At 34.0% G+C, this 19,852-nt stretch overlaps 2 protein-coding genes across 2 annotated transcripts in view; one reads left to right on the top strand and one right to left on the bottom strand.

The window, feature by feature from the left end:
- LOC108361122 (transmembrane 9 superfamily member 2-like) overlaps positions 1–4,093 on the bottom strand; it is a 111,180-nt gene extending 107,087 nt beyond the window's left edge. Inside the window, exons 1-2 of the mRNA XM_017613663.1 lie at positions 4,090–4,093; positions 3,846–4,027 (exon numbers count right to left, since the gene is read on the bottom strand). Of these exons, the coding sequence (XP_017469152.1) occupies positions 3,846–4,027; positions 4,090–4,093 (186 nt within the window). The remainder of the gene's footprint in view (positions 1–3,845; positions 4,028–4,089) is intronic.
- A 13,968-nt stretch (positions 4,094–18,061) lies between these two features.
- Positions 18,062–19,553, top strand: LOC108361121 (uncharacterized). Its single transcript, XM_017613662.1, has 2 exons — positions 18,062–18,760; positions 18,821–19,553. Exons 1-2 carry the CDS (start codon positions 18,070–18,072, stop codon positions 19,048–19,050), a joined length of 921 nt encoding a protein of 306 aa, XP_017469151.1. The 5' UTR covers positions 18,062–18,069; the 3' UTR covers positions 19,051–19,553.
- The last annotated feature ends 299 nt before the right edge of the window (positions 19,554–19,852 follow it).

Here is a 19,852-nt window from a genome sequence, read left to right as displayed (position 1 = left end):
GCTAACAACCAGAATTGAAATTTAATACGCAAGTACTTACCGTACTACAAGTATACAGAGAGTAGATTTGCTACTCCCTTTTGGCAGCAGCAAATATCTCTCGTACGCGATGAGGGAAAGTAGAGTACGTACTTTGGTGGAGTAATAGCAAGTACGTCAAGTATTTACTCTCTCAACGCCAAGTAGTGTATGTATGCGGAAAAAAAGTAACAATGTGTTGGGAGTAGAGTACAATGCAACGAGTACTTATTGAATGAAATGCGGCAAATACAATTGCGCTGGACTCTAGTACATATGTATGTAAGATAACCTCCGATAATCTGACGGAACTCTATTTAGTGGTTTTTGAGTTTAGTCCGAAAAACGAAAACGGCTATCATTTTATGTATATAGGTATGTAGATAGGACAGTCTATAGCGAAACTGGTAAAATCAAAGCTCTATTCTTTGTGAAAAATTTAAAAAAAATTTCACATAAATTTTAACTTTTACTAAAAATTAAAAACAAAGATGCAATAGTTCAATATGATTTGGAAATCTAGGAGAAAATGGTTCCCAATCGAATGATACGCGTTTACGTAAAATTAGCTACTACTTGCATCTGGTAATTATGTCCTCTGCTTATGGTTTTAAATAGTTCGTTCTATAGTTGAATAAACATTCTCACCATTTACGCCAAAGTTGCTTACCTCTATTGGAAATAATAGATTATATGTTCCAAATTCAACTGTTACGGGTGTGACTTGACTTTGTGACGGGTGTGACAAGTTGAGCATGAATACATAAATACACATTATTAGACAACTAAACTAACTTTATTTCTCAAAAAATCTGATTTTACAAACACATACAAGATTCTGCCACCTAAAGGATCATGGATTATCCCGCTTGATCGGACTCTTCATCTCCATTGTATGCCTGAGTAATTGTAAAGTACCTTATTTTTAAATAGTATGAAGCTGTTACCTGTAAAAACTGTTTTAGTTACTGTTTTTGCCCTGTCAAGCGAAGTAATGGTGTCTTTTTATCCGTGACAGCATAGCTTAAGTTTTCCCATCGCTCGAGCAACATATCTTTATGATTGGCTTTATCATCGCATGATCACAAACAGATATATGACACATTTCAGATTAGCAGATAAGTAACGGTAGCAGTACTTGGCCGAATTTACTGAAGTTTGTCAACCTTTAAATTGAGACGGGTGTGACATGTGACGGGCGTGACCAACATAATCGGTTCTTTTTTNAGATAACCTCCGATAATCTGACGGAACTCTATTTAGTGGTTTTTGAGTTTAGTCCGAAAAACGAAAACGGCTATCATTTTATGTATATAGGTATGTAGATAGGACAGTCTATAGCGAAACTGGTAAAATCAAAGCTCTATTCTTTGTGAAAAATTTAAAAAAAATTTCACATAAATTTTAACTTTTACTAAAAATTAAAAACAAAGATGCAATAGTTCAATATGATTTGGAAATCTAGGAGAAAATGGTTCCCAATCGAATGATACGCGTTTACGTAAAATTAGCTACTACTTGCATCTGGTAATTATGTCCTCTGCTTATGGTTTTAAATAGTTCGTTCTATAGTTGAATAAACATTCTCACCATTTACGCCAAAGTTGCTTACCTCTATTGGAAATAATAGATTATATGTTCCAAATTCAACTGTTACGGGTGTGACTTGACTTTGTGACGGGTGTGACAAGTTGAGCATGAATACATAAATACACATTATTAGACAACTAAACTAACTTTATTTCTCAAAAAATCTGATTTTACAAACACATACAAGATTCTGCCACCTAAAGGATCATGGATTATCCCGCTTGATCGGACTCTTCATCTCCATTGTATGCCTGAGTAATTGTAAAGTACCTTATTTTTAAATAGTATGAAGCTGTTACCTGTAAAAACTGTTTTAGTTACTGTTTTTGCCCTGTCAAGCGAAGTAATGGTGTCTTTTTATCCGTGACAGCATAGCTTAAGTTTTCCCATCGCTCGAGCAACATATCTTTATGATTGGCTTTATCATCGCATGATCACAAACAGATATATGACACATTTCAGATTAGCAGATAAGTAACGGTAGCAGTACTTGGCCGAATTTACTGAAGTTTGTCAACCTTTAAATTGAGACGGGTGTGACATGTGACGGGCGTGACCAACATAATCGGTTCTTTTTTCGAAAATAAAAAGCATATAAATACGTAAAAGTAATTCGCACATATTCCCCTGTGTCATAGCGTTACTTTCGTCAGCTTTTTTACACAGTCCAAGTCCTTCAAAAAATAACCATTTTGTGTATTTCGTGACGAGCGTGACATTAAAATATGCTTTGCTTCAATATATAATAAAATATTTAGTACTTACCCGAAAATTTTGAAAACTACGCCGTTATAATGCTAACGAATGCTCTCCACTGACGGCTTAAAAAATGCAAAACAGATAATAGACTACGAAAATCAGTCTTGTAAATTTTGAAAAAAAATTACCTCTCATATGGGTTCGTAAATGGTACAACCTAAAGTAAAAAAATATCTAATTTTGAGATAAATTTCGGAATTTCGGCTTTCAGTCTTGAAAGTTAGATTTATTTAGTCTTACTTACTAGAAATAATAAAGTCAAATTCTAAAGTTTATTTTGTTTCATTCGGTATCAATTACCGTGGAATGAGCCAAAGTAAAAAATAAGAGATCATCTGTGGACTTACATATACATATTTATACATATACACATATGTGTATTAATATTAGTGTATCATATTGTAAATACACTGGCTAAAATTCTTCTATGAAAAATCAATACTTATCATCAAAATACTTCTATGCTATTAAGACAGTCTTATCTTTTACTGTTAAGGTTTTCAATACATTATTTTCAGTTTTTTAAAATGGTTTTATCCAAGTATAAGGTTTAATTTAAAAAATATCTTAGAAATATTACAGCATCTAAAGTATCATACGCAAGACAAGATCTTAGTTTATTGCAAGCATATCCAGCCGTTGAAAAGCACCTTTCGGACTCCACGCTAGTTGGAGAAACTGTTAGTAACATGTTGTAAACCATTTGTAAATTAGATCCTCGAGATCCACCTGATACAAAAAGATCTACTTCTTGTGAAACAATGTCGCGTAGTTTATGAATAAATGAAGTCCTGCGTTTTATTTGGGCTTACACATTTTGCAATAGCGTTTTGAAGTTTACTTTCTAAACATTCACTTTCATTTTCATCAAAACATGATAAGCCGAAATTTTCGTCACCCGTAGCATCGCCAATAGGCCTTGTACCAAATGTTTGCAAAAATTTTATTATTTGTTTTTTTTTTTTATTGAGGAAATACTAAACTGACAAAAGTCATTTAACTCTGAATTTATTTCTGGATTCGTCAAAAAGTTCAAAGTAGCAGAATAAATATTTCTTCGCTCTTTAATACGCCTTTTTAGAGCACTTAATAGCTCGTTGCTGAAAAAAAAATGTGATTTCGAAACTTCCTGCAACATGAAAGTCATCGCCGCATCAGCTTTGCACAAGTTCATATCAGAACGGCACAAAGCTAGCTTCTACAGTAATTTATACAGGCTTTAAAACATCTAAAATGCTTTTTATAATATAACTATCATTGTCAGATATGGGAGTTATTTTTAAATCGATGAAAGCTTTTTTAACGGAAGTTTCTAGTAATAAAAAATTAACTGCGGAGAAAAATAGTTTGATATCTTCTGAACTTCCGTTTCAGGTGCGACCTTTAGATTTTCGCTGCGCTTTGATGTTGTGAACCTAAATAAATATAATTTTTACGTGCAAAAATTAATTGCAGTTAAACTGCCCGATTGTACTTACATTTAGATGAGTCCAAAGGCCTTTGGTGCAACCACCATTGGTTTTTATAATTTTGCTGCAAGTTTTGCACATTACTGTGCTACCACTTTTAGCTGCAATCAGAAAATGAAACCAGGCGGATTCTTTATCTTGCGGTTTTGTTGAGTGTGGAACATAATCCACATTGTTCAAGGGGGCACAAGCTATAATTTTAAAGAAATGTATCTTATTTTATTTAAAAGCAAACAATATACAGCCAGATTACCCATATTGATGAAAATTTGTAGTTGCGCGCTAATTATAATGACAGGTCAAAGCGAAAGAGAGAAGAATGTCAAATGGTAACAATATGGTTGCTGTGATTACTTACACATGTAGCGTTGCAATTTCATAACATAGAATAATAGTGGGGTTACAATTATAATAGATTATTTGATCATTTTCCGTGTGCAATTTTATTCGATTCTTGTACGCCATTACAGTGTCTGAATTTTGTTCTATTTTAATTTGGTCGTATATTAAATTATATCCCGGGATCCCGGGGGCTTAATTCCGAGATTCGGGATCCCGAATCCCAGTACTAGATGCCTTAGTACAGACTAGAGATGTTGCGAATGTTAATTTTTGTTGAGTACATTAGGGCATTTGGGTAAATAAGAAATGGAAAAGTTATTGATTTTTAATAATTTTTTTTTATTTAGTAGAAAGAGTAATTTTGCTGCCTTTTCGGGTTACAGCCTGTTTCCTAACGGGTCGTAAATCAAACCTGCTCCACTAAATAACTGAGGCGGCAAACTCGAAAGCCTTAAAACTTGACAAAATAGTAAATTCTTTTCGATTGACGCTGCACCAGTTGTGAGGACTTTCAGTTATAATTCTTTTTTTTTTATTGCGGTACAACAATTTCTTTTTGGGAATTACATCGGGGCTGCAAATGTCGGATGTATCCTCCTGACTTTCATCTTCACAATTTAGCATCACCTAACAAGATCACTGTTTAAACACCGTTATGTTCCAATTTGGAGCACCAATTCTTTTGGTTGTTTCAGAATTTGGAGAATGTTTTTCGATTTTAGTTTTTGTAATTCATTTTTAATCCTGTCTTCTGTGACTGGTTTGAAAAATGTGCGCTCATGCCGAGGTTGTGAATACGTGGATATGGCAAATAAATTATTTTCTAGGAATGAAAATTTCGAAAAAAAATCTGTTTTGAAAGTCGTGGCAGCCAGAATTAGTTTAAAATCTTGTTATTTTGTTAAAGAGGTATCCCGTTTCTTATAATAATTTGAATTATGGAATCACGGACGATAAAGGCTTCAGATTTGCTTAGTTCCCGGGCGACTTCTTGGAAAGGTTCGCCTGTAATGAATACCTTGTAATTAGTTTCTTTTGTAAGTTAGATGAGCTCGGCCTTTCCTTGTTGCACGCAGCCACAATTAATTACTCACCGCTGTCAGTACCATAAGCCATCAAATCCGTTTTGTTGCTCCATTCCATGCGCACAATGTTTTTTGATATATTTTTTGAGGCGAATGAACGCAAATTTTCAAGGTACATATGTATCAGGGACCGCCAATAACAGTTACTTTTTTTGAACAGCTAAACTTTGCCAGATATTTTTAAGTTGAAAATAAACGTCCTTTCCTAATAATAAACAAACCGCTTATCCAAATTTAACAAGTTTGGTATCAACTGAAAGAGGACTAAAATAGTGCTAAAACAGAAATATTTAAACGAGGAAAGCCAGCTATTGAAAAATATTTAAATAAAAAATGTTTTTAATTACCATAGAACAAACCTTGGGTCAGGTATATGCATTTCTTTTGTATTAAATTATAAAAAAAAAACAAGTAAAAGCAGCGCTGTCTTCGGATATGCTGAAGGCTTCATACCTTTCATGAACATCTGAAAACTTTACTTTAACAGATTACTGTATTTGAAAAAATTTATATATTTACAGCACACATAGATAGAGGAGGTACATATATAAAAAATCGTATCTAAACAATTAGAAGTATGGAAGATATACCTTATATAGCACCAATCTAAGTGATTTTCACTGCTGTTGGATCGGTATGTAAACCGGTAACACAATATAATGGGTTTAGCTTCCTACATTAAGGAGATATATTGCAAAAACTGGTGTAGGAACAATCAGTGGTATAAGAGATAAAGCTTATACAGCATAGATTTTGACGATTTTCTCAGTAGACTTTGTATTATTATTTATACAATAGCTTACGAAATTAAACGGTTTCAGCTGTCCAAATAAATTAGTTTTACATTAAAATCCCATATCTGAACAATCAGTTGTATGGAGGCAATATATAAGTTATACTGACCCGATCTTTGTTAATTTCACTGTAAACTATCTGTTGATAATGAGTGAAAATAGTGCGAAATATCATGTTTCTAGCTGCATATATGGATAAGTTATAACAAAGAATCTCATATCTGAACAATCAGTCGTATGGGAGCTATATGTAAAAGTGGCCCGATCTTTGTTATTTTCACTGTAAGAATTCTGTTGATAGTAGTTGGAAAATACTTTCAAAATTTCATGTTCCTAGCTGCATAAATTGGAGAGTTATAACGAAAATTCTCATAACTGAACAATCAGTTGAATGGGAGATATATGTTATAGTGACCCGATCTTTGTTATTTTCACTGTAAGAATTCTGTTGATAGTAGTTGGAAAATACTTTCAAAATTTCATGTTCCTAGCTGCATAAATTGGAGAGTTATAACGAAAATTCTCATAACTGAACAATCAGTTGTATGGGAGCTATATGTTATAGCGGTCCGATTCTTCCGGTTCCGACGAATGATTAATACAATATAAAAATACACCCAACTACCAAATTTCATCTGGATATCTCGAAAACTGAGAGACTAGATTGCATACAAACAGACGGACAAACAGAGAGACAGACAGACAGAGGGACAGACAGACAGACGGACAGACAGACAGACGGACATGGCTAAATCGACTCAGCTCGACATTCTGATCATTTAAGTATACATTTTATTGGGTCTATCTTTTCTTATTCTGGTACTTACAAACATCGGACCAAAATTATAATATAATTTCATGCTCATGAAAGGTATAAATATAAATAGAAGTGGTAGCCTTCGATAGTTATTTCTGTTTAAAAACTATTTAAGTCCTCTTTTATTTGGTACCAAGTTTGTTTAATTTGGATAAGCGGTTTGTTTACTATCCGGTAAGACTTTTATTTCGAACAAAAAAAATATCTGGCCAAGTTTAACTGTTGGAACAAAGTAACTGCTATTTACGGTCCCTGATATGTATCGTTAATACTATTTCACATTGTCGCTGAAATGCAAAAAACCACAACTAACTATATTTTTGTATTGCCAAAAACGATGTAGGGACTTATGATTCGATGAAATGCATCATAATCAATCAAAAAGTTAATTTTGGATTTTTAGTTAGTTACGGCTTTATGTATTTCAGCGACGATGTGAGTTAAGCCCTTTCCATACTATACTAACGATATATTACATGCCAAGTCCCACTCCTCAATAGATAAAAAATTCACCTTGAATTAATTCTTATTTAATTTGTGAACTTGACTGCCGACTTATTTACATATAATTTCATCTTTATTTCGATGCGTGCTAATTTTGACAATTTATACAAAAATAAAATAAATGTTTTTGTTTTCGAGCTGAAAGACGGAACTTAAGAATAATAAGTTTTATGAGCAAAAAGTAATTAAACTTTTTTAAGAAGAAGTAGAAAAATACTAGCGATGCTTCCAGCTTTTCCAGCAGACCTTTGACAAATAATATTCGATAGCTACATAATTCTTACCTAATTAAAGGTAACCTTTTAACACGCAAATAGTCGACTCTCTTTATAGCCAGCTGTTGAATATTTCCGCTGGAAATACCTACTATTATCTTACTCTTTGACTTTAAATTACGAAAGAAGGTCGACAGTCTTAACGTAGCATCTCCCCAGGCAAAAAAATGTTGGCTAAAATTTTTTGTTTGCCAGATATACGTTTTATCAGTGCACTTTCACAATATTCGCATTCGCAATAATCAATGCGGAGCTTTTGCGAATGTTAAAATTTATGCGGAACTTCCGCGGTTGTGAGTGCGAATGCGAATGCGAATATTCGCAACAACCCTGGTACAGACCTCGGCCTGTTACAATTTTATTATAAGTATAGATATAGACTTCATTTATATTAAAAATTTAATACAATACAATTTTTCAAACAGGTGGCTGCCTTCCCTAAAAATATTTTCGGCAATAAAATTTCCCCAACCTCTTCAGTTTGATACCCATATTGTAATATTCAATTTATCTTATAAATTAAATTAAATTAAAATTTTCAAACAGGTGGCAACTCTAAGAAGATATTTTTGGCTGTAAGCCTTCTTAAGCTTCTTTCTTTTGACGCCCATATTCCAATATTCACTTTTTCATATCAATTTACTTAAACTGCAATTTTGAAACAGGTGACAACTCTCTAATTTTATTCTTTCTATATTTTAAGTTAGACCTCTAGCAATACATCGGTGAAAACTGAATTCAAATCCATGCATTCGTTTTCGAGTGATGCGCGTGCAAACATACAGACAGAAAAATTCTGGTTGATTTGGCTTCTGGTGCTCTAATAAAGACCCCCCCACATTAATTTTTCGTTAATATCTGTAATGTATAGACATCGACCTGTTAAAATTTTATTATATGTATAGATGTGTTTCTTGTGTGTAAATTTGTAAGTGTGTATGCATATGCTGATGACATTCAGTTATATTTGTCTGGTAGTTTCAGTAATCTAGGTGATCTTTCTCGTAAAGTTAATAGTGATCCTGCATCCATTTTGTGCTGGACGATTGCCAATGCACTCTGTTTGAATGCTGATAAATCGTATGTGTTGCCAATCTCAAAAAAAAAACAATTTCCTAGAGACCAAATTCCTCCACGTTGCATTGGTAACACTACTTTGAAAACCGTTAATAAAATTTAAAATCTTGGGTTTATTATAAACTCGAATATGACATGTACTGATCATATGAACTCTGTGGTAGGTAAGGTTTATTGTGTTTTGCGCAATCTAAGGCAATCTGAAAAGTTTACGTCCGTTAACATTAGAAGAAAACTTGCCGTGCAACTAATCTTGCCAATTATAGCCTATTCTGAAGTAGTTTATAATAAGTTAGACTCACGTTCTGCTCACAAAATTGATGTTGTCTTCTATTTATATCGCTTATCTTATTTAACTTATTTTTCCTTATAAGATTATTTAATACATTTTATATAAATTCACCAAGTAATATGACTTAAATTGAGTCTCAAGTTAGTATCCATTAATATTTATATGTTGTGCTATAAAAGATTGTATATCTTCTTGTACTAATTACTCTTTTTAATAAATTAAATGAAATGCCCCACCAACCAAGCTATCAATAGGCGGTCATACCCACTTCTACTTGAACTTTAGCGCAAAGAGAACATAGTCCTTTTTATAAATTTTTTTTTTTTGTTTCTGTGCTTTAAATACCTGCATTTGTTACGTTCTTTAATAAAATTTATTGAACCATTCTTAAAAAAAAGTACTAAGTAGACATAACGCAATTTTTTGCAATGTCAAAGCTGTTGATTGATGGGTTACTATTAACTGCGTTGGCGACGTTCGTTGCGCTACCACTGTTTGCTTCAAAACTACCGACACTCGATATATTACCGTCCATTGCATTATAGAGCAGGGGTTCTTAAAATTTTAAGATGATGGAACCCTTACTAAACAACTTTCATTTTATGGAACCCCACATCAAATTACTAAAAATCAAAGGCAGTGCAATTTAAATATGAATAAAAACTTTTACAAGAAATAGTATACATACTTTAAAATTTAATGTAAATAATGAAATTATTTCACTGTTATTAATTATTGTATAAAATAGTAGATCGATATAATGTCTGAAAGCTGTATGCGCATTTCTGGGGTAGCATCCAATTTCGACATGAATTTGATTTTGTATACGTGTAAGCTGAAAACCCTGTTGACAGAGTAAGTTGTGACAGAAGGAAGCTAAGCTAAGATGGCCTCTTGGCGACTTCATGATATTTACTCTTAACACTAACGCAAAACTCTTTCAGAGACAAAGATTCAAATGTGTGGATTTTGTACCAAACCTATATTATTACTACCTCCCGAAAAATAATCTGACAAAGATTTCAGGTGATTTACCAAGTGCCTAGTAATGACATTTCACATTTCATTTGGCGATTCATCGCGTTCCTTATAGAAAGTTGTATACAGTGAAACCCGCTTAAGTACCTCCCCGCTTAAGTACCTAACCCGCTTAAGTAATCAACATTTTTGGGCCCCGTGAATATTTTAGTGTAATCTGGAGAAAAAACCCTCATTTAAGTACCTCCCCACTTATTTACCCAACCCGCCTAAGTACCTAAATTTTTCGTACCCCATTTACCATTTTAATTTTATTTTCACCTTTTAAGTGCTCCCGCAACACGTTCGGCAAAAAAATTCTACAAAAAGATCAACGGTAATTTTTAGCCTCTTGAAACTTGCACATTATTAATGGTCTATAAACACTACTGCGAAAAAAGTTTGAAATTTTGATGAAAATTTGATGAAGTTTCTTTTCCGTGTTCTAAAAAAAAAAAACCAAAAAATTTTAGCTTAGGTTTAAATGATATTTGTTAGGGAATGATTTGTGTTTTAATTGAAAAATCTTAAAAATTAATAAATAGGCATAAGTGGCAAGCAACATCATTCTGAATTTGGTCCGAAATGATAGATACGTCCAACACTGTATCTAAATATAAATATCGTCGTTTAAAGTACAAAACCGCGTATCGTCATTCTGCAAAACCGCGTAACCGACATTGGCTGCCCAAAATTGGATTTGCTCACACAAGCTCTTGGCTCAATCCTCATCCATTCGTCCTAAAATATACTAGCCAGAAATGCGATTGCTTTATAAAAAATGGAACCATTTTGAAATATGAGTATTTTTACGCTTTAGAAAATAATTTCTACAACTTCACATACGCGATTTTTCATTTTGCTGATACGCGGTTTTGCATTTTGTTGATACGCGGTTTTGCACTTTAAACGACGATATGTATAATCAATGACTTTAAAGGATTGAATTCTTGTCAGAATGACATAACATTGCTTTATAGATTTTTTTATAAAGTTTTATTTATGTGTTTAAATAATACTACGTACACTTCATTAAATGTTCATGTTTTATTCAGGGAAATATTTACGTAAGTTAACAAGAAGATTAACTACATCAATAATTATGTTCGCTTAAGTACCCGCATCGAGATACTTAAGCGGGTTCTTTTAAGTATCCAACCCGTCTAAGTACCTCAAAAAGCTGAAATTTTTCGTGAGGTACTTAAGCGGGTTTTACTGGATAACCCTTTGGCTACAGCGGCCAACAACACATACCGGTTAGAAAAAAACAAGCTGGCAAGCGCAAGCTCAACGCTCTTATGTAGGTATGGCACTCAGTACGGAAATCATACCAACTATGAGGATACTTGAAAATAGATTATTGCGTCTCGGTCAAGCTGTTTATAGAACCATTCTTTCTGTGTGCAACTCAAACCGATCGCCGTGCTTATTAATACCAAAATTAATTTCGCAGAACCCCGGTGACTTCTACGGGACCCTTGGGTTCCGCGGAACACACTTTAAGAAGCTCTGTTATAGAGGACGCTCGATGCTCTATTACTACGTTTATGCGTAGGCAAATTCACGAAATGATTTCATGATTTTGGACTAAAATTGGCTGCATAAACACAATATCATGAATTCAACTATACTCGAAAATTAACCATGAATTTGGGCATCATTTCATGAAATCGGCAAGGCCAAGCTTAATAAACAGCTGTTTACTAAGGTTATGAAGTTTTTAAATCGAAAGCATGTAGTGGCATAGCCATGAATTAAACACTGGAAAACTTACGTGGATTTGTTGTAATATTAAAGAAATTCAAACAGAATAAATTCAAATGCACTAAAACCAATTTAAATATAACATGGACCATTTCCTGGTACCAACGCCATTTGTAAATTCAAAAAAATTCTAAAAAAAAACACAACCCTACTGTTTGGTTTTTCGCTGGTGCGCTGCCACTTTTTCTAAACACTTCATTTCAAGTATTCGTGAATTCTGCCGTATAAACATAGTATGTTATCGATTTGGTCAGTGCCGCTGCTGTCCTTTGTTTCGTTGCTGATTTCTGTATTAATGCCGCCGTTGTTGACCACCATCAGGTACATTGTCCAATACCAATTGTGCCAGTTTATTCCTCAACCACTCGTTTTCCTTTACAAGCAAATCATTATTTTTCTTCAGCGCTTCTGTTCACGTACATGTTGGTATCAAACACCTACTACTGATACTACTTCACCAACTATAATACTTAACCTCAAATACCTCAACAGCAGCGTGGGAGTTTATGTATATATTTTTCATCCAACTACATATATCTGCGCGGGATTTCAACCACATAGTGGATATTCACCGGCATTTAATCACTAAGTAAATATCATTCAACCATTCATACATATATTATTATTCCTCCTAATTTATCAATCCCTTTGCGCGAGTTCCCCCTGAACTCAACCAATCCAATTAAATTTGCTCATATGTACGATATTTGTACATTAAAATTTGCATTAACTAGAATTCATTAACATCATCATACAGTCCATTTAAAATCTTTGCTTAAATATTAAGTAAACTTTGCAAATGGATTACAATTGGAATTAAAAACTTACTTTGAAAATCTAATTGCCAATCTCGCAATTTAGTAACATGGTCCTTGCGAGCGAAATTGGAAACAGTGGCAACGCAACCATTCGGACAGTTGAAATTACGCTGCTCAACACTGAGCGGCAGCTGTCATTTTCTCCTATTTCTCTCATTTTCACTCGATCAATTTCAACCTTTCAGCTAATCGGGAGCACCAAAAACAGCGAACAACAAAATTTTCAAACGCTGCAACGCGCGACTTAAAAACACGATTTAAGTGCTAGTGTATTAAATTTAAAATGTGCTGATGAACTCCTTACCCACACTGTTCAAAAAATCTGAAATTTCGGTACATACACACATATAAATTCAGGACCGTATTTAAGAAAAGTCGCCTAAATTCGACAATTTTTATGCGATTCCAATAAATGAATAATTTAAGATAGTACTCCATATTTGGAAATTGTAGAAATTATCGATGGCCAAATTTAAAAAAATTAAGAGTAATATAGATCTTTTTTAATTTATCCGATAATAAATACCAATTTAAAGGCCTATATATCATCTTCTCAGATCATATTCGATCTTTGAAATCGAATCAAAAACAGTCATTCAAATACTCATTAATCTACAAAATCCTATTTTCTGACCTAAATCGACAGGTCGCGACCTCTAAATGACCTTTAAAAAATCTATAAAAATAGATCAACACAACCAGACGTGTTTTTGTTTCGCTCTGTCGTATTTTCGGCATTGTCGTGAGAATTAAAATTTATGTAAACAATAAAGACTTATTAACTCTTAAATTGTGTGCGAATATCCTGAAATTCTTTTCATAATATCAAGTGCGGCGCGCATCAGTAATTGCATTTTGTTGCTTAAAATAAATACACCAAATAATTTAATTCCCCGCTTGTTTGTTATGTCGGTCACTGCTCTCCCCTCACAAAAACGTCGGCTGAGCAAAGGCTCCCTTTCCGCAAAGGCAGCTAAGATTGATGAGGGCACAATTATCACTCTCACAGCGGTATACAACAAGCTGAAAGAGGTAGAGCAGAGATTGCAGCAGCAGACTGAACAATTACGGCCGCTAATCGAAAGTGTCTCTCACAAAATCATTGAAGTGGAGAACAAACTTACAGAGCGAATTGATGAGGAGATTTATTTTAATCAAATGATGCTTTTTTCATAACAGTTTGTATTTAACAAAAGCAAAAAATTAACAATATGTACAACAATACATACATAAATCAATACACAAAACGTTTTCGCTCATAACGATTGAATAGCCTCTATACATGCTATGATGACTCATGCTTACGACGTATTACCGAAGTACTATTAAAACTACTATATCTCGAGAAAGAAATATCAAATCGCAACACACGAAAATAATGCCCTAAGTAGAAATGAGCAAAAAATTTGATGTTTTCATTATATAACCTCAAATATCACAAAACCCCGTGTTTTTGGCAATCTGGGGTAGGATATCTAAAAATTCTAGTACTAGAGCAATTGTGCGGCGAGATTTGGATTCAGCACCAAGAAACGATGTGTTTTACTCAGGTGGTAAAAAAGTCAAAATTTGTACAAACATTAGAGAAGAAAACAAGAAATACTTAACTTACGCGTAGCGTACTAGCATTTTCAACGCAACTAGAATTCAACAAAGTGGGTTTGCAACTTCAGCTTTTTATCAATCATGGTTGTATTTTAGTGCATGTAAATTTGTATATTCTTGTAAATTCCGCATCTTCATGAACACCGCAGCTTATAATATTTCAAATCATTTCAGGTTTTAACTATCTCGGAGTAATATTAGTTAAAAAAAGCACTAAAAAAGGCACTAGGCACTAAGTAATTTTTTTGGCGTTTTAATTTTCAAAAAGCACTAAATCTAGTGCTTTAAGCACCAAGTTGGCAACTACGGTAACTGAATCAACAACGGTCATTTCAGCACTGAAGGAGAGAGTGGAAAAGTCTGAGTTGGAAATTGAGTGCTTGAAAGCGGAGTTAGCGAAGGGAGTAAAGCAGAGATTGACTACTGATTTTGCTGCTGACGCCGTTGCTTTTGGCGTACCATTCAAGGAAGGGGAAAACCTAAAGAGTATATTTAATCAGGTCGGTTTGTCGATCGACTTCCTGGCTCCGCAAATAAGAGATATCTTTCGCACAAGGCCTTCACGTGCTGGCCTTAACGGCGCGATTGTGATAAAATTCCATTCACCTCTTGATCGCAATCGTACTCTCCGCGCCTTGGCGAATATCGCAATCGCATGAAAACTACTGTTCCCCTGCAACCCCTTGGCATACAGGGGAATTTTCAATTATATGAGAGCCTTAGCAAAGCTAATAGGCTATGCTGCAAGCGGCCATACAACTTCAGCGTGAGGGGAAATTGTGGTCTGCATTCACCATCCGCGGCTGTGTGAACGTCAGACAGACCGATGATAAAGCCAGCCAGCCAACCAAAGTTTCATGCTAAGAAAAAAAAAATAAAAAATAAAAATTTGGAGCAGTTTCGCTAGCTATAGGCCTGTATGTTTGTTTGATTGTATGTTTGTTGTTCTGTTTTTTGTTTACTTTTGTAATGTAAAGATAGCGCAAGTCTATTTGTTTTGTTTGGTTTTTCTGACATGGTCTTGTTTTCGCTACCTTAAAGTTGCTTTAAAGGCCCAAAAATTAGTGCGAACAATAGAAGTCCGAATGGCATTGCGGACAATAGCCTTGCAACGCTGAATATTTTGTGCAGGCGGCAAAATGGGTTCAATGTTGTGCGCTTTAATGCGCGCAGCTGGAATAGTGAAAAGATGGATGAAATTAGAGGAATATTTGAATCCTCTTATGTTGATGTCATTTGTGTTTCCGAGACCTGGTTTAGACCTGAAGTAAAGGACGCCCTTTTTGACATATTTAAACGGTTACACGATTTATAGGACGGATAGAAAGGTAAAGAAAGGTGGTGGTGTCGCTATAAACTGTAAAAACTACTTAGAAACTCGGTTTATATCAAGAACATCTGATAGCGGTACTGAGCATCTGTTAGTTGAAGTGTCTAGTTCATATTCCAAAGTCCTTTTGTCTTGCGTTTATAACCCGCATTAATGATGTAGTGTGAATGAATATTTTACTATGTTTTCATCTGTCGCTGTTGATTATAATGACATTATTATTTGTGGAGATTTTAATGTGAATCTGTTGGGTAATGGCTCGTATTGCTCTCACTTGTTAGATTATGTATCTGGTGTTGGTCTAGATCAGGGAACTGCAATTATTCGTGTTTTTAAGTAATTGGTTGAATAACACAAGAAATAGTGTTAGTGGATATTATTCATTGCAGAATATTCACACATATGCACTAACACTATTTTACGCTCGGCACACAAAGCGAGAGCATGTACAATGACTAAGTTCTCTATTGATATGAATTGGTGTAATGCTCACATTTGTTTATGGTGGCGCCCGCATGTCGCAAAGTGTTGGGAAATTAAATTGTTCCTTCAGTACGAAATCTATACAAAAACTATACTTTTCGACTGTAAATTGCATCGACTCACAGTGCTGTATGAGCGGGCAAAAATCAAAAAAATTGTTGTCACGTATGTCAACGTGTTTGGTATCGTTGGAAAGGAAATTTATCCTAGATTAAGGATCTGGACTTAGTTTTTGTTTTTATCTCATAAGGTTCTCACAAAAACCTCTTAAAGTTGTGTGTTTTTTATATATTTTTTCCTTTTATCAAATTGCCTTTAGCTGGAGTCTTTACAAAAAAAAATTGCTAAAAATACAATTTATCATACTTTATCTTAAGACACAATTTTTCTAATTAGAAAATCTGTAAGGAAACCACTCTATAGAGCTTTTTAAAAAATATTGAGTTTCCTGGCTGGAATGGCCTATTTGCTACACCCTAAAATTTGTTGCAGAAAATTTAAAAAATTCCTAAGTTTACAAAGGGATAAAAAAAAATATGTAAAAGTATGTTTTTTTTTTATTCTTTTATTTGAAAGAAGGGGCATTTTTCTTTGAAATAAAAAAAAAAGTCTGCAGACTCATTGCGCTTTTCGAAGAAAATCGTTTTTTTTAAGGTTATAAAATAAACTTTTGCAAAAAAAAAATTTCACTGATTACAGTTACCACAGTATTTTCCATTACTTAAATGCCAAAACATTCTTTAAAAATAGTAAAGTTTATTACTGTAGACACACGCGGTAGTGTTCTGTGCTGTGTAGTGAAGCGTAAAATAGTGAAAAAACTAATATTAATATGAATTCAATTATAAAAAACTCAATTTTAGCTGATATCTGGATTTCTACTCGTCCATCAGATAGAGTGTCTGCATTATCTGCATTTTTTGAAGACAAATTAATACACGCTAAATGCGACAAAGCACTTTTGAATCAAAAAATAAAACTTTTTAATAGTGAGATGAAAAATAAGTGGAATTATAGTGGCCGCAAAAGAAGCGCTTTTGAAAAAACATATTCTAAATGGCTAAATTGGACATTCCTTTCCCTTCCGGATTCCAATGGAAATAAGGATAAATGTGCTGAACGGGGAAGACCTTCTAAAGAAGAATTTTGCGAAGCTTCACGGAGACCAAAAAATCGAAGGGTAGAGCATTTGTTGAAAAACTATTCCATCGAAGAGCTCGAGTATGCTCTGAAAAAAATGAAAAAAGCAAGCAAAGTTGAATGTTTTGAAAGTAGTACCGAAGGTTTGCCCATATCTGATTCACTCGCACTATACATAGATCTGAACTTATCAGATCGTAAATATAATAGTTTACGTGCAAAAATAAACCGGTTGCATAAAGATTGTATACCGAGCTTAAACGCATTGCAAACAAAAAAACAAACTTTGCTGCCAACGATTAAATCGACTGAATATTCAGCCGAAGTTGATCTGAAATCATTATTGCTGAAAACAACGCAAAGTATTTTAGAACTAAGCCCAGATAATGGTGACATAACCAAAGCTTCTTTGGTTTGTAAGTGGGGCATGGATGGAAGTTCGGGGCATAGCCGCTATAAGCAAAATTTTGGTGACGACAAATTAACGGATGAGTTTATGTTCATCATTGCGCTAGTCCCTCTGAGGTAACAAAAAATTATCTAATATGTCTTCCAAAAACATTCAATAGCCTTTAAAAATAAATTCGAGTTTAGATCAGTAAATGGCATTTTAATTTACATTGACAACTTTTTACAGTATTATTTTGCAAAAGGCTGGTCTGAATTAATTAATTTACTCGATTAGCTATTTTGCGATATGACGGTCTTATATCTTTTCGACAAGCCATATAAGTTATTAAAAAATAAATATTTTTTCCAGGTTAATTGATTTGTCATCCAACAAAAATATATGGACCAATAACAAATGCTCATCGTCTTTTTATTGTCGTCCAATTAAGTTTAGTTTCAAGAAGGAAAACCGCGAACTAGTTCTATTCGAATATAATGATATGTCGAGAAAAATTGAGAACTTAGAAGATGATGTTGTAATACGAAACGGAAAAGGGATTCAAGTTTCTTATCAAATGCATTGCACCATGATTGATGGATCTGTTGCCAATATTTTGACTGGCACTAATGCTTCCAGTAACTGTTTTATTTGCCATGCCAAACCGACCGAAATGAATGTTACTAATTTTACAAAAGTACCAATCGCTAATCATTACAAGTATGGGTTGTCTACACTGCATGCTTGGATTAGATGTTTTGAGTGTTTACTCCACATCGCATACCGTTTAACATTTAAATGCTGGCAAGTTCGCAAAGAAAACAAAGACGCCTTTTCTGCGAATAAAGTTAGGATTCAAAATGAGTTTAGGACAAGATTAGGCTTAATAGTGGACCAAGTAAAGACTGGATTTGGAACAACTAATGATGGCAACACAGCTCGCAAATTTTTTTCAAATGCAGAAGTGGCATCAGAAATTACCGGCATTAATAAAGAGCTAATTCAAAATTTTTCAATAATACTGCGATTAATATCGTGTGGAATGCGTATTAATATCGACGCGTTTAGAGAGCTCCTTATAAGGACAAGAACAATGTATTTGACTGAATACGAATGGTACTACATGCCTAGCAGCGTGCATAAAATATTGATGCATGGGTGTGAGGTTATTGAGTATTTCGATCTACCAATTGGTAAGAAAATCGATTTGTTGCTATTCGGCATTTTTTACTACTACGAATTTATTCCCACAGGCAATTTTTCAGAGGAAGCTCTGGAAGCTTTACATAAACACATACGTATCGTACGATATGATCATACACGTAAAACTGCTCGGGAGCATACAAACAGAGACTTGATGTCATACTTAACAATATCATCAGATCCTGAAGTAGTTTTTAAAAGGAGTGCTATCCCAAACAAAAATGCAGTTTATACAATGGACGAGCTGGAAGAGTATTTAGTCGATGCTGAAGAAACTTAAAAGTAATAAGTACCCTTCAGTCAACTCAATTAGTTTTATACTAATCAAATACTAGTCAGCCACACGGCCTCAACTAGTTCGAGTTCTGTAATTTTTCCATATAAGCAACTGGCCACGGCGATGTCCTACGAGATGGCAATTGTCCTCTTCTGCATCAGCACTATACCAGTTGGCATACTAGTCAGCCTCTGCATCAGCAATATATCAGTTGACATACTAGTCAATATATACATCAATATCATACCATTTAAGATACTAGTTCGTATATACGTCATGATCGTACCTGTTGGCATACTAGTCATTATATACATCAGAATCATAGCAGTTGACATACTACTCAGTCTATGCGCCAGAACATACTAGTCAGTATGCACGTCAAGATCCTACCACTTGTCATACTAGTCCACGAATTTGACATTCATTCCAGTTGGTATACTATGGGATGGGATTTTTCTGATTAGTATGATTTCTAGTATAGATTACACTTTTTCTGACTAGTATGATTTCAACCCGAAATTCATGAATGAATTCATGTATGAATACACCACAAAATTCATGTATGAATACACCACAATTCATGTATGAATACACCACAAAATATATAGTCAATGAACTAGTGTGTTTGCTGAGTAGTTTGGAATTTGACTGCATGATGACTTTAATTTTTCAATAAACGGCGTTAGATAAAACAAATAATTTTTGATTCAGTATTTTGCAACAACTCTTGTTCGTGCGAAGTAACTAATAAAAAGGAAAACAAAATTATATTTGTCTTTTGAGTATTTAATGTCGTCTTGAATGA

This window comes from Rhagoletis zephyria, unplaced genomic scaffold (assembly GCF_001687245.7).
Source record: "Rhagoletis zephyria isolate East Lansing unplaced genomic scaffold, Rhagoletis_zephyria_1.1 Rzeph_scaffold_00698, whole genome shotgun sequence".
Taxonomy (NCBI): Eukaryota; Metazoa; Arthropoda; class Insecta; order Diptera; family Tephritidae; genus Rhagoletis; species Rhagoletis zephyria.
The sequence above is the reverse complement of the archived record's forward strand: the minus strand, read 5'-3'. Positions and strand labels throughout refer to the sequence as shown.

Excerpts from the sequence above, each read along its gene's own strand:
- LOC108361121 (XM_017613662.1), top strand. The coding sequence starts at position 18,070 with ATGTCGAGAAAAATTGAGAACTTAGAAGATGATGTTGTAATACGAAAC. Across the intron at positions 18,761-18,820 it reads GTATTTCGATCTACCAATTG|GCAATTTTTCAGAGGAAGCT; the intron begins GTAAGAAAATCG and ends TTATTCCCACAG.